The following is a 13152-nucleotide window of genomic DNA, read 5'->3' as shown; positions in this document are numbered from 1 at the left end:
ATCTGTCTCCTTCGTGGTCAACGAACGACGCATGACCTCATGGAGGAGCTGCTCCTTTGTGTCGACGGGGACGGAGCGAGCGTGCTAGTGACAAGAGTCGGCCTCCGCCAAGGCCCGTTGCTGCTCGCGGCAGGCGACCCTAGCCTTCGACTTCGGCATTCACACGGGAGGCATGGGCACGAGCACCCAACGCTGCCCGGGAGGAGCTGGCGCCGAAGAAGGGGGGGGAGGGCCGCCCTGCTCCGGATTTGGAGCAGTGCAGAGCGGGACGGGCGAGCCTGCTGGACCGCATTGACATGGCGGGGTTGGGAGGAGCTGGTGGCAGACACCGCGGAGCTCGAGCTCCCGCAGGTGTCCAGCTGCGCCCGCGGGATGGCGATGCGGAGCGGGAGCTCGTCGTCGTCCAACACATCGCTACTGGAGCCGGAGTCCTTCACGAGGTCATCCCAGCCCATGGAATTAGTCTCGCTATTAGAGTTGTTGCCAGACCTGGCCATGGCAACGGCGTAGGCCATAGCCGGCTGTTTCGACGTGGCGGACACCTCCAGGCCTCCCCGTATCTGCCCGGCTGTATATAGGGGTTGCCGGACAACCCATCCATTTTGGTTGGTTGTGTGGTTCGCGGTTGGATGGCAATTTTGCGTCCGGCCAGCGGCCAGGATGCCTCCCCGGGCGTTTGGGCAGCTACGAGGGCTCCAGTTGTAGATGCTCTAAATAGCTACTTTGGCCAAACCCGTTATATAACAAGTTCATATCAAAACTTCAATCGACTCATGTAATTTGCGATCCAGCTTGATTAACTTGCTAAGCTTGTCCGAGGTAAAGTCTAGAAAAACTTTTGGTTTGAGAAGGGGGGGGGGGGGAGGGCCGCCCTGCTCCGGATTTGGAGCAGTGCAGAGCGGGACGGGCGAGCCTGCTGGACCGCATTGACATGGCGGGGTTGGGAGGAGCTGGTGGCAGACACCGCGGAGCTCGAGCTCCCGCAGGTGTCCAGCTGCGCCCGCGGGATGGCGATGCGGAGCGGGAGCTCGTCGTCGTCCAACACATCGCTACTGGAGCCGGAGTCCTTCACGAGGTCATCCCAGCCCATGGAATTAGTCTCGCTGTTAGAGTTGTTGCCAGACCTGGCCATGGCAACGGCGTAGGCCATAGCCGGCTGTTTCGACGTGGCGGACACCTCCAGGCCTCCCCGTATCTGCCCGGCTGTATATAGGGGTTGCCGGACAACCCATCCATTTTGGTTGGTTGTGTGGTCCGCGGTTGGATGGCAATTTTGCGTCCGGCCAGCGGCCAGGATGCCTCCCCGGGCGTTTGGGCAGCTACGAGGGCTCCAGTTGTAGATGCTCTAAATAGCTACTTTGGCCAAACCCGTTATATAACAAGTTCATATCAAAACTTCAATCGACTCATGTAATTTGCGATCCAGCTTGATTAACTTGCTAAGCTTGTCCGAGGTAAAGTCTAGAAAAACTTTTGGTTTGAGAATTTGAATTCATTTTTTTTGGTACGAAAGCCCTTTGAATCAAAGAATTAGAACCACATTAAATATCTATCGAAATCCATTCATACCCCCCCCCCCCCCCCCTGGGCGTTGTTTGTGCGGCCAGGATGCCTCCCCGGACGTTTGAGCAGCTATGAGGGCTCCAGTTGTAGATGCTCTAAAGAGCTACTTTGGCTAAACCCGGTAAATAACAAGTTCATATCAAAACTTCACTCGACTCATGTAATTTGCGATCCAGCTTGATTAACTTGCTAAGCTTGTCCGAGGTAAAATCTAGGAATTTTTTTGGTTGGAGAATTTGAATTCAATTTCTTTCTGTACGGAAGCACTTTGAATGAAAGAACTAGAACTATACTAAATATGTATATGAAATCCATTCATAACCTCTCCCCACACCCACACCAATTCCTGCAATCCAAAGAGGCCCTTATTTTCATTCTAATATTTAATATGATGTTCAGATTATGACCCAAAAGGGCAAAGTATTTTGAACCCATTTTATTTATTTGATTACCTGCAAAATTAATACAAAATTTAGCTTTGCAAACATCGCCATGAAAGTGTTGCTAGGTGTATATGATACTTCGTATGTGGTTGGAATTTGGAAATGAAACCCACATACAGAAGGATAGATCGTCGAGAATCTAGTAGTAGGAACTAAGGCAACACAGCTTCGAAGCAGCTTGACTTTCATGACTATCAGGGCACCTACTGAACTAGGTTTGTTTCCACACGCACATAGCCGCATTTGCACAACGGTTCTCCTAGCCGCTGACAACATAACAAACAGTCAGAATATTGCAATCATTTCAGTCCCCAGTTCATCTCCCACACAAAAAGAAGAAATTCCCATGTTCTAAACGGGGCCACACATGTACAACACTCCTCAAGATTGTCACAACATGTGCAAGATCACTCAAGCTACATCCAACAGTTGCTTCCCGGACAAACTAGGCGCCGCTCAGCACAACGGAATCGGACGACCACGGACGACCGAGCACCTACCTCCTAGCACGAGGACCATATGCATCTCACCTGCCCTTGCGCTTCTTTTGGAATGCGCTGCAACTCAGGCAATACCACTTCCCCCTCGGCTGCTCTTTCAATCCCACGCATCCAAAGTGGAACCACTCTATCTTGCACTGCAAAAGAAGCACAGGCGCGCTTTAAAACCAAGCACCGGTGCACGGAGCTCAGGAAGGACATGTGAAATGAGGAGAATGTTTACTTACATCAGGGTTGTCGCACGCGACCATCTCACCGTAGCTGACTTGGTTGCAGAAGCAGTACGTCGGTTCATTAGGATCGACAGGCAATTCTAAATCTATAGCTGGCTGCTCTATGGGGATCTCTGTGGGCATCTCCGTGGGCACCTTAGCCCTGCAAAAGAGAGTTGTGCTGTTACAATGAGAAAAATACAAATGCCTTGGTTCTTGATTCTACTCAGATGCAAAACATACTTCTTCCGCCCTCCTCTGTTTCTTTCGCCAGCTCTTCCAGTTTTTGGAGCAGGATCAGCAGCTGCGGACCTTAAGCTACCAGCGCTAGCAGGAGCAGCTGAAGTAGCAGCAACAGCTGTATCTGCCGCAGCTGCAGCTGCAGCTGCAGCTGCCTCCTTTTCTGTTCGCCAAAACAAGTGGCACACAAGCACAGTAAGAGAAACATGTAAGGCAACTGCAGTGTCATGCAATCGGCACTACAATACCTAGTCGAAGTTCTTCAAGCTTCCTCATGTATTGATCAAGCTGTTGGATATGAGCGTCGACCTATATCACATTTATAAATCAGCAAAATAAAAAACCCGCATATGCACAACTCAGGAACACTGAGCAATGTCATGCGACATGCTTACACAGCACAACCTAGTAAGACATTAACTGCACATGTAAATTTCTCGACAAATGACAATTATAATTAAAACATTATGTCAGGCAGGTACGATGGCAGATATGTTCTGCTTGGAATATTAAGATATAGAAAGTGGCATGACTTTATTGTCAGTTGGGTGGAGGGAAAAAATGGCACAAATTGATAATTTCCTTATCAATAAAAAACATGCCAAACATTTTTTTACATAAAAAAAGAAAAGAAAAGAGGATCAATGATAATATCAAAACCATTCGTAGGTATCTCATATGGTGAATGAACTGAGAAACTTTTACCAGGTCATACGTTTGTGTGGCTAAAGCCACCTTCTCATCAGCAATCCTAACACAATGTTTCTGCTCCTCGATTGCCTCATCAGAAAATTTAAGTTTTGCTGGCTCATATGTTGTAATACTTCCAGATTCAAGTCCATGCTTAATGTCCTCTATTTCTTGTTGACATCGCTGCTCATTTTCCAGCTGCACACCTAATCAGGGAGAGGGGAGAGGAAGCCAAAGAACTTTAGTTCAACAAAGATTGCATGTCAGTTAAGAGAAATTAAGCTGGTTCACATTATTACACTTACTGCAACAACATACTAGCTCCACTCTTTTTTAACTCACACATCAACATGCTCTCCTGTATATATGCCTTTGACCATTACCTTGTCTATTTTACATGTTAGTAAACTTTCTTTAAAATATAAAGGGGCAGCCCAGTGCACGTAGCTCCCGCTTGCGCAGGGTCCGGGGAAGGGTCCGACCGCTTTGGGTCTATAGTACGCAGCCTTTCCCTACATTTCTGCAAGAGGCTGTTTCCAGGACTCGAACCCGTGACCTCATGGTCACAAGGCAACAGCTTTACCGCTGCGCCAGGGCTCCCCTTCCTTTCTTTAAAATATAAAGAGTGGAACTATTTTTTACGGCGTCTAAAACAACATTTGCACATGGCAAATCCAAACAATTTTGTGCATATCAGTAGCCAAATTTTAAAGTTGACTGAACACACCCTAAAAATATATCTAAAGAAAAGCAGAGGGAGTAAATAGCTAACATAGTGACAAATCTGGATATATCATGTATATGGCTTGCTATTATGTAGAAAGATTCATTTTCCGGACATTTGCAGGTTAACATGCCATGGCACAACCTAGATAAAATAAAACAAATATTCATCAAGTTTGGCAAGTGAATCCTAACCAGTGAAGATGATATTTAAATTGACAGACTTGCAAGTAGTAAATGCTATCAATTGCAGAACTATCTGCAATCCTGCAAGTTTTACTACTTACTTTTGTTGCATGGTCCTATTGGCTTGAAAAGAAGTAGTGCACAACAGTAATCACAAAGAACACTATTGCAGTCACAAGCTAGACATATAACAATATAATCTGTGCATCTGGGACTTTAACAAGCCCTTCGTTGTGCTCAAGTTAAGTTCTCAATTCACATAGAGAGAAGATGAAGAGTTTGGGTCAGTTGACAGATGCACATTCGGAGAAGATGAAGCAAATGAATCAGTTTGCAGTGGCAAAATACAATAGGGAATTCAGAATTTTGCATACCTTGCAAGCTTTTATCGAGCTCTCGCATTAATGAATAGTTCTTGTGCAGCATAGCTGGCAATGTTTCAACACCTGACAGCAATCAAACAGGATATCATATGTATGCATGCATTGATGTGCAGAAATACATCACAGTGATAAATTTAGAATTTGAAGATATAAGTTAAATCAAGAAAACACAATACTAATTTAAGGCTAGAACCTTCGTCTTCGATTACAAAACAATCACTCTCCCATGTCCAATATTCCAACTATAAATTTTAGGTTCCAATCCGTCGATAAGTGCAAAGAAAGATGAGAGTGGGAACACAGTCGAGAACTATGACAAATCCAAAGAAAATGATAATACCAACAAGAAAAACAGAGCCGAGAACTATAGATAAGTCCAAAGAAACATTTGAGTTCAGATCTATAATCTACGTTATAGCCATGGCATTGTACACTAACATCAAAAAGTAATGAAACTAATCGTTCGTTTCACCTCCTTTTAACATATAGTTCAAAATAAAGCAAGTGTTAAAGGAGGCACACATGACGAATTACAGATTTGTAACACTTCATGAATTGAAAACTGAATAATTAGTACACATATAGCTAGCGGACGCATCCGGAAACTGGGGACTAATTCATGGGTAATGATACATCACAGGACAAGATTTTGCGCATGGTGGTGCTTGTGCCCTGGCGGCGAGGGTTAGGTTAGCCAGGATCGGAGGAACAGCACTCACAGGCTTGGAATTTCTCGAGGAAGTAATCATCGTCGGCGTCCGGTGGCTGCGGCCATGGCAGCTCCGCCAGTACATGGAACTGAGGCGCGCCGGGAGCAGAGGAAGCGGGGATCTCACCGGCCGACATGGGGAGGGATTAGGGTAAACAGAGGTCCAGACTGGAGATCTGATCCCCTTCTACATATAGTCTCCTCACCTCACCACGCAACCTAGTGGTTCTGGTGTGTGGGCTCCTTCCTCTGACAAAGCCCACGTGTGCGGCCAGACGGGCCATATGGCTATATGGACGCATTTGGGCCAATCCTAAAAATTGGCATGCCAAATTTTGGCATCAAACCAAGCATGTTCCATATGTATGCATGCATTGATGTGCAAAAATGCATCACAGCAATACATTTAAAATTTAAGAGACAAGTTGAATCAGGAAAATACGCCAATATAAGGCTAGAACATTATGTATTCCATTGGAAAACAATCGTTCTCCCATGTCTAATATTCCAACTATAACCTTTAGGTTCTAATCCGTTGATAAGTGGAAAGAAACATGAGACAGATTACCAACAGTAATACAGGTGAGGACTATTGATAAGTCCAAAGAAACATGAGAATGCCACAAGGAAAATTCAGTCGAGAACTACTAAAAAGTTCACATGGCACAAAAGGTAGGGTCACTCATGAAGTCCCTGGACAAAACTAGCAAGTTCATACTACGCTATAGCCATGGCATTGTATACTAGCATCAACACGTAAGGAAACTAATCGTTTCGACCCGCTCTAACATAGAGTACAAAATACCAAGGTTTTAAAAAGCGCTAGGCGCAGAGCGAGCATTTTGTCTCCGCCTTGCGGTTTTTTGACCAAAGGGCACGCTTAAGCGCTAGGCGTTTTGTCTCCGCCCGGCGCCTAGGCGTGCGCCTAATTTTTTCAGTGGAAAGTACAGCAAATCGTTCAAGGGGGCACGCGCGACAGATTATCCATTTATACGTCAGCAACACTTCAACAATTAATAGTAAAATGAATAATCAGTACCCTGCACACAGCTTTAGTCATGAACAGGTTCAGTTGGCATGGCATGAACAACGCATCTAGAAACCGTGGAGGCGTTGGACCAGTAGTAATTCACTAGCAACGCATCATCCGGAAACCGTGTGATATTCACGAACGTCGATGTTGCACGGTGGGCGGAGCCGCGACGTCCGTGCCCTAGCGCAGGCGGCGAGGGTTAGGTTAGGTTATTAGGTTAGTTGGCAGCGGAGGCAGGGAGGAGCACTCACTGGCCTGGAAGTCCTCGAGGAACCCCATGGCGTCGGAGGCCGGCGGCCGCGGCGCCCGTGGAACCGAGACGCGACGGGGGCGGAGGGGCGAGGCGGCCGGAGGGAGAGGGGGACCTCGCCGGCCGGCACGGGGTGGAGACAGAGAGGGACAGAGTTCCGGTTCGGAGATCCGATCCCCCACTTTTTTTTTTTGAGTAACTGATCCGATCCCCCACATGTGTAGATTCCCCCCCCCCCCTCACTCCCCTCCGCTCGCCGCGCCGCCTGGTGTTGCTGGGCTGGCCGTGGCGTGCGGGCCATTACTCCTGAAGCCCACGCGCGGGGCCTGCCGGGCCATCGTCAGACGGCTCCCGACTATCCGGGCCGGCCCATTCGCGCGCGCGACCCTAAACCCTAAACCCCTCCGCGGGTGGATCCTTCTAGAGCTGCCTGGTCCCCTGGCTTCCATCCCCCGCTCCTCTGGAGTTTCTTTCCCCTTCTCCAAGTTGCTCCCCTCCTTTTCATCCCCCCGCCCCCCTCCCGCTCGCCGCCTCCAACCTTCCTCCCCCAAGCAGAAGAGACCTCCCTCCAGATCCAACACCATCCTCCCCTCGTCGCCATGTACCGCGCCGCCGCCAGCCTCGCCTCCAAGGCCCGGTGAGTCGCCGTCGCATTGGCCTCCCCCCCGCCCCCTCTCTGCTCCGGCGCGGTGCCGCGCTGGGGTTTTATGTTTGCTTGTGTGCGAATCACAGCTCGCTGACACGCGTGTTTTATGCTTGTTGCAGGCTAGCCGGGAGCAGCGCCCGACAGGTGAGCAGATTGTCCTGGCTCCGCGCCGATCGCCGGCCGGGAATGGTTTCAATCTGACGGATTCGTCGTCCGCCCCCAATGCGGGGCGGGGTGTAAGTGTTTTGGTTTCTGTCCTTGTGTGGTAACGTGCTTGGGTTCCGTGCAGGTCGGGAGCAGGCTCGCCTGGAGCAGGAACTATGCCGCCAAGGACATCAGGTTCGGCGTCGAGGCCAGGGCCATGATGCTCAAGGGTGTCGAAGACCTGGCTGATGCGGTCAAGTTGACTATGGGTCCCAAGGTATGCCCTACGTCCGTGCGTTATTCATGTACAGAGTTCGTGGTGCGAGTGTCTGAATTGCTCTAGAGATTGTAAGATTGTGGCTGCCGGCGCCCGCAAACCATGTTGCTATCACATCTATGAATTCCACTAGTAGACAAATGCTAGACTAGTGCTTGGCTTATACGTTAGCAGTATATGTCTGCCCTAAGTGTAGTAAGTAATACGAGCTGTTGGATGTTACGTGTATTGCAGATGAAATTTAGTTGTAAATTACCATAAATAATTTGGCATGTGCGCAGAACTGCAGAAATTTGGGTTGACTTTCGTAGCACATATGAGAGTTGTTATGGCAGTGCTGAACTCATATATGTACTTACATTACAGGGGCGCACTGTTATTATTGAGCAAAGCTTTGGTGCTCCCAAAGTTACAAAGGATGGAGTCACCGTTGCCAAGAGCATTGAATTCAGTGACAGAGTCAAGAATGTAGGTGCAAGTCTTGTGAAGCAGGTTGCTAATGCGACTAATGATACTGCTGGAGATGGTATGACCTACTTCTGTACTATCATCCCATGCACATACGTTTTAATGGACATGTCTTTTTAACAGTTTTTGTCTGTATCAAAGACAATATTAGAACCATCAATAACAAGGAATTATGAAAGGCTTCTTTTCATCTTTTCGGTCGCTGCTTGTTGTCAATCTATTCTCCATGTTGCTTATTTTCTTTTGTTGGCAGTCATTATACCACAAGTTTGCTAATTTGACAGCGCTATGAACTGTGTTTTAATTGATTTTTTTTGGGTAAATTGGATAACATGAGTAGTTTTTTCTTGATTACTGCATTATCAAACGAAATTCCCGTGGTCTGTGTCATGTTATATATTTCTTTCATTTCATGTTCTTCCTGAAATTGGTCTTAGGATTACTTTTAGTGCGAGTTACAGATTGTGTTATCATCTTATTATCTCATTTTAGGGCCCTGGGCAGCTGTTCTGATGTTTGTACACTTTCAGGTACAACATGTGCTACTGTTCTGACAAAGGCAATATTCACTGAGGGATGCAAGTCCGTTGCAGCTGGTATGAATGCAATGGATCTGAGACGCGGCATCTCAATGGCTGTTGATTCTGTGGTAACAAACCTAAAGGGCATGGCCAGAATGATCAACACGTCTGAGGAAATAGCACAGGTATCTCCTGACCATCAATTCTGAGAAGGCATCCTGTGTTTGTTACTTTGTTCTCTTCTTCTGAGATATATATTGATTACCCTATTCCAAAGGTGGGTACTATATCAGCTAATGGTGAAAGGGAAATTGGTGAGCTCATTGCAAAGGCTATGGAGAAGGTTGGCAAAGAGGGAGTTATCACCATTGCGGTAAGTCAAAGCTTCAAATACTGGGCTTTTGGCTCATATTTGTCTTTCTGTAATATACTACTATCAATCTCTTTTGGACTATCTATACATTTATACTATGTCCTTCTGAGATGCTCGGGTAATATTTGATAGGATGGTAACACTCTATACAACGAGCTTGAAGTTGTGGAAGGCATGAAGCTTGACAGAGGTTACATCTCTCCATACTTTATTACCAACCAAAAGAACCAGAAATGTGTAAGTATTGTTTTGTTTTCTTCTTAGTGTAATTGATGTTTAAGCTTAAATTTACCTTGGTCATACATTTATGTTTTTTTTTGTTACAGGAACTAGATGATCCCTTAATTTTGATACATGATAAGAAAGTATCCAACCTTCGCTCATTGGTCAAAGTGTTGGAGTTTGCTCTCCAGGTATTTTTATTGCTTGCATGTCTCTTTCTGTTTTGTTATTGCTCCTCTATTGCAAACTAATGACCCATATTTCTGCTCAAACAGAAGCAAAGGCCTCTCCTTATTGTTGCAGAAGATCTAGAAAGTGAAGCACTTGGTACACTAATTCTTAACAAGCTTCGCGGAGGCTTCAAGGTCAGTTTGAACTCTCTGTTTTGCTTTGTAGCTAACCATGTGTAGGCTTTAATTCATCTGACTGGGCATGAAATGCAGGTCTGTGCGATCAAAGCTCCTGGTTTTGGAGAGAACAGGAAATCCAACTTACAGGACCTTGCCATCCTTACTGGTGGAGAAGTAAGTTGATAGTCAATAGCTCTTCTGTTTTGTCCATTTCACAGTATCGTATCAGATGATGACGTCCATGTTTTGTTGAATTTTGGTATCAGGTCATAACTGAAGAACTTGGAATGAACCTTGAGAACTTTGAGCCAAACATGCTGGGTACCTGCAAGAAGGTAGGACACTTCACTTGTGTTGGATTGTACGTTTTGTTTAGAACCTTAACCACCCTAACCATTAGCACAACAAAAACTACCTTGCTGGAAATTTTACATTGTGAAGTTCAAATTTGCCTTCCCTGTTTCAGTGTTTCTCATGAAAAGGTTGTTTCTGTTAGCACTTACGCCCTGTTTGGATTACCTCTGACTCCACAGCTCCACTCCCGGAGCGGGTGGAGTTACGGTTGTAAAACGCGGAGCCGCTGTATCCTCGCTCCACAACTCCTAATATTTCGTGGAGCAGGTGGATTCCGAACAGGGCCTTAATATTGTACTCTACTTTTGTAGACTTGTAGGGCTCGTGCTGTTCAAGTTACATGAGAAATGTTGTCCTGAGACACGATTTACTTTGTTAGTTTGATTCTTTTATAGGTGTTTGTTATCATTGTGTTTAGAACTTCTCAAAACTCCACTGAACATGTGGCATGCATTTAAACTGATACATTTGAGCTAGCTGCTTAATTGTAAATCTGGGCTCAGACGTATGTTATGCTTCAGAGAACTGTTTATGCTGTTGAAAAGAAGTGACAATGTGTGCATGCAGGTTACCATATCTAAGGATGATACAGTCATCCTTGATGGAGCGGGTGATAAGAAGGCCATCGAAGAGAGAGCTGAGCTGGTCGGTTCATATATTAAATTAAAATAGTTATGAGTCCGTTTGAACATTATGTGTTACACATGCTTATCACTGTTAAATTCGCTTTGTACAGCTGAGATCTTCAATTGAGCAATGCACTTCCGACTATGATAAGGAAAAGATACAGGAGCGGTTGGCAAAGCTTTCTGGTGGTGTTGCAGTCCTGAAGGTAAAATTCTTTATCTATTAGATGATCTGTGTAGCACTGTTAAACTATGGTGCTATTGATTACTTGTCATGTTTTAAGTAACAATGCATAGAAATGGCAGATATGTGTATAATTGTATGTTTTTACTGATAAGAGAAGTAGCATTGTATTTATGGTATTTTGATTCACCTTTAGATTGGTGGAGCGAGTGAAGCAGAAGTTGGTGAGAAGAAGGACAGAGTGACAGATGCGCTAAATGCTACAAAAGCCGCCGTAGAGGAGGGTATTGTACCAGGTACCATACTGGAGCGCTGCTGTCGAGTTATTTTAGAGTGTTGTTGAGTTGTTGGGTGTAACAATTATTAGGAAATCATCATGGCTGAAAGTCCGATCTGTCTGTGATTTACATAGGTGGTGGTGTTGCCCTTCTTTATGCGTCAAAGGACTTGGATAAATTGCCTACAGCAAACTTTGACCAAAAGATTGGTGTCCAGATCATTCAAAATGCTTTGAAGGTATGTAACATTCTTCTTTTTCTCCCATTGGTTCATGTCTTAAGCATAAAAAAAGGGTAAAATCCTGATGACTGGACAATTCTGCAGACCCCAGTACACACAATTGCTACCAATGCGGGTGTAGAAGGGGCCGTCATTGTTGGCAAGCTCTTGGAGCAGGATAATACCGACCTGGGCTATGATGCTGCTAAAGGTATGGCGTCAAGTTCATCTGTTGTTGCTCTTTTGGGCATTTGGACTTGGCTTAAATCATGTTTCTGATGTTGGATATGTAAACTGATATCCCTTGCAGGCGAATATGTGGATATGGTGAAGGCTGGTATCATTGACCCACTTAAGGTGATCAGAACAGCACTGGTGGATGCTGCAAGGTACTGTCTCTTGTCTATCTTCATTTTGCCGCATGCCACACTAACAATCAATTGAAGTTTCTGAAGCTTAAACCTTGAAGGATAGAAGTGATACTGTCTCTTGTCTATCTTCATTTTGCCGCACGCCACACTAACAATCAATTGAAGTTTCTGAAGCTTAAACCTTAGAGGATAGCAGTGATGATAGATCATCCTTCTTCTCAGCCATGAAAATAGTTATTTATTTTTGTTTTTGATTGCCGCAGTGTGTCGTCTCTGATGACTACCACGGAAGCCATCATCGTTGAGATCCCCAAGGAAGACAAGGCGGCACCCGCTATGGGAGGCGGCGGCATGGGAGGGATGGATTTCTAACTTGCTCCCAGGCTCATGTCAAAACATTGTGATTAGATGGAACATCTAGGTTAGAACTTTTAGCGCGGATGTGGATTCATTGTTATTTACTGTGGGCGAATGAGGCTGTCACATTTTTTGTTCTGCTGCAAGATGATTTTGCAACTTGAATCATGTATGAACATGGCGAACAGAGCCTACAGTTGTTAAGAAGCCCGAAATGGCCCCATGACCATAATTTTCAGCTTTGCTCATTATTGCTCCTGGGCTAAATTTTTATCACTTGTGGTGGTGGGTAGGGTTGTCCAGCATCTCTAATGGAAAATATTTTAGAAGTGATATTCCTTGTGGGATCGACACTTTTTACAGGCAAGGGAAGTCTAGCCCTTCTCTTAGAAGGGAGAAAGAGATTTGATGAAATAGTTTATTGTATTGCTTGAGCCTCGTGGACATATATATAGGGGTGGACATAAAAAACCAATGAACCACCGATACCGAAACTGAAAAAGCTGAATTTTCGGTTTTTGTCACTGCTACAGCAAAATTCGGTTTTCAATTATACTAACTGAATTTAATTCGGACTGTTCGGTGTTATACCGATAACTGGAGCAGAAACTGAAGTAACGTGATCGAACACGCAAAATTCCGGGGAGTAACTTATACTAGTGTCATAAATATGACACTAGTCTAAGTTACTACCTTCATAGTGCAAAGTAATAAAGTAGTAGTGTCATAGATGTCTTCATTTATTAGCTTGTAGACTCATCCTTTCTCGGGAAGTGCTATGTTACAGTAACATATTATGTTACTCTAAGCACCTCTCTCTTTATTAACT

General features: G+C 45.4%; 2 protein-coding genes across 3 annotated transcripts; one reads left to right on the top strand and one right to left on the bottom strand.

Annotated features, from left to right (window-relative positions):
- Positions 1-2281: 2281 nt before the first annotated feature.
- On the bottom strand, positions 2282-7144 carry ING1 (RING/FYVE/PHD zinc finger superfamily protein). Of its 2 annotated transcripts, none has more exons than XM_048716592.2 (7): positions 6934-7144; positions 4932-5003; positions 3664-3854; positions 3207-3267; positions 2962-3121; positions 2734-2881; positions 2282-2643 (listed from the first exon to the last, which is right to left on the bottom strand). In XM_048716592.2, exons 1-7 carry the CDS (start codon positions 6959-6961, stop codon positions 2533-2535), a joined length of 771 nt encoding a protein of 256 aa, XP_048572549.2. In that variant the 5' UTR covers positions 6962-7144; the 3' UTR covers positions 2282-2532. The 2 variants fall into 2 exon arrangements, with proteins under 2 accessions (XP_048572549.2, XP_087375159.1); XM_087519033.1 differs by lacking the exon at positions 6934-7144 and adding an exon at positions 5660-5835.
- Positions 7145-7413: 269 nt separating this feature from the next.
- LOC125552883 (chaperonin CPN60-1, mitochondrial-like) lies at positions 7414-12571 on the top strand. Its single transcript, XM_048716591.2, has 18 exons — positions 7414-7569; positions 7698-7722; positions 7868-7999; positions 8366-8525; positions 8998-9173; positions 9266-9361; positions 9494-9598; positions 9688-9774; positions 9859-9948; positions 10027-10107; positions 10200-10268; positions 10855-10932; positions 11024-11119; positions 11294-11393; positions 11510-11613; positions 11701-11806; positions 11906-11984; positions 12230-12571. Exons 1-18 carry the CDS (start codon positions 7532-7534, stop codon positions 12336-12338), a joined length of 1731 nt encoding a protein of 576 aa, XP_048572548.1. The 5' UTR covers positions 7414-7531; the 3' UTR covers positions 12339-12571.
- Positions 12572-13152: the final 581 nt, after the last annotated feature.

Source organism: Triticum urartu, chromosome 4A, assembly GCF_056163025.1.
Source record: "Triticum urartu cultivar PI428250 chromosome 4A, HENAU_Tu73, whole genome shotgun sequence".
In the NCBI taxonomy this organism is placed as follows: Eukaryota; Viridiplantae; Streptophyta; class Magnoliopsida; order Poales; family Poaceae; genus Triticum; species Triticum urartu.
The sequence above is the reverse complement of the archived record's forward strand: the minus strand, read 5'-3'. Positions and strand labels throughout refer to the sequence as shown.

What these genes read in the sequence shown, in the direction of transcription:
- ING1 (XM_087519033.1), bottom strand. Translation starts at nt 5,786, where the DNA reads ATGTCGGCCGGTGAGATCCCCGCTTCCTCTGCTCCCGGCGCGCCTCAG. An exon ending in GCTTGAAGAACTTCGACTAG is followed by an intron (nt 3,122 to 3,206) that starts GTATTGTAGTGC and finishes TTTGGCGAACAG; the next exon opens with AAAAGGAGGCAGCTGCAGCT. An exon ending in TCGCGTGCGACAACCCTGAT is followed by an intron (nt 2,644 to 2,733) that starts GTAAGTAAACAT and finishes CTTCTTTTGCAG; the next exon opens with TGCAAGATAGAGTGGTTCCA.
- LOC125552883 (XM_048716591.2), top strand. Translation starts at nt 7,532, where the DNA reads ATGTACCGCGCCGCCGCCAGCCTCGCCTCCAAGGCCCG. An exon ending in CCATCCTTACTGGTGGAGAA is followed by an intron (nt 10,108 to 10,199) that starts GTAAGTTGATAG and finishes TTTTGGTATCAG; the next exon opens with GTCATAACTGAAGAACTTGG. An exon ending in GTGGTGTTGCAGTCCTGAAG is followed by an intron (nt 11,120 to 11,293) that starts GTAAAATTCTTT and finishes ATTCACCTTTAG; the next exon opens with ATTGGTGGAGCGAGTGAAGC.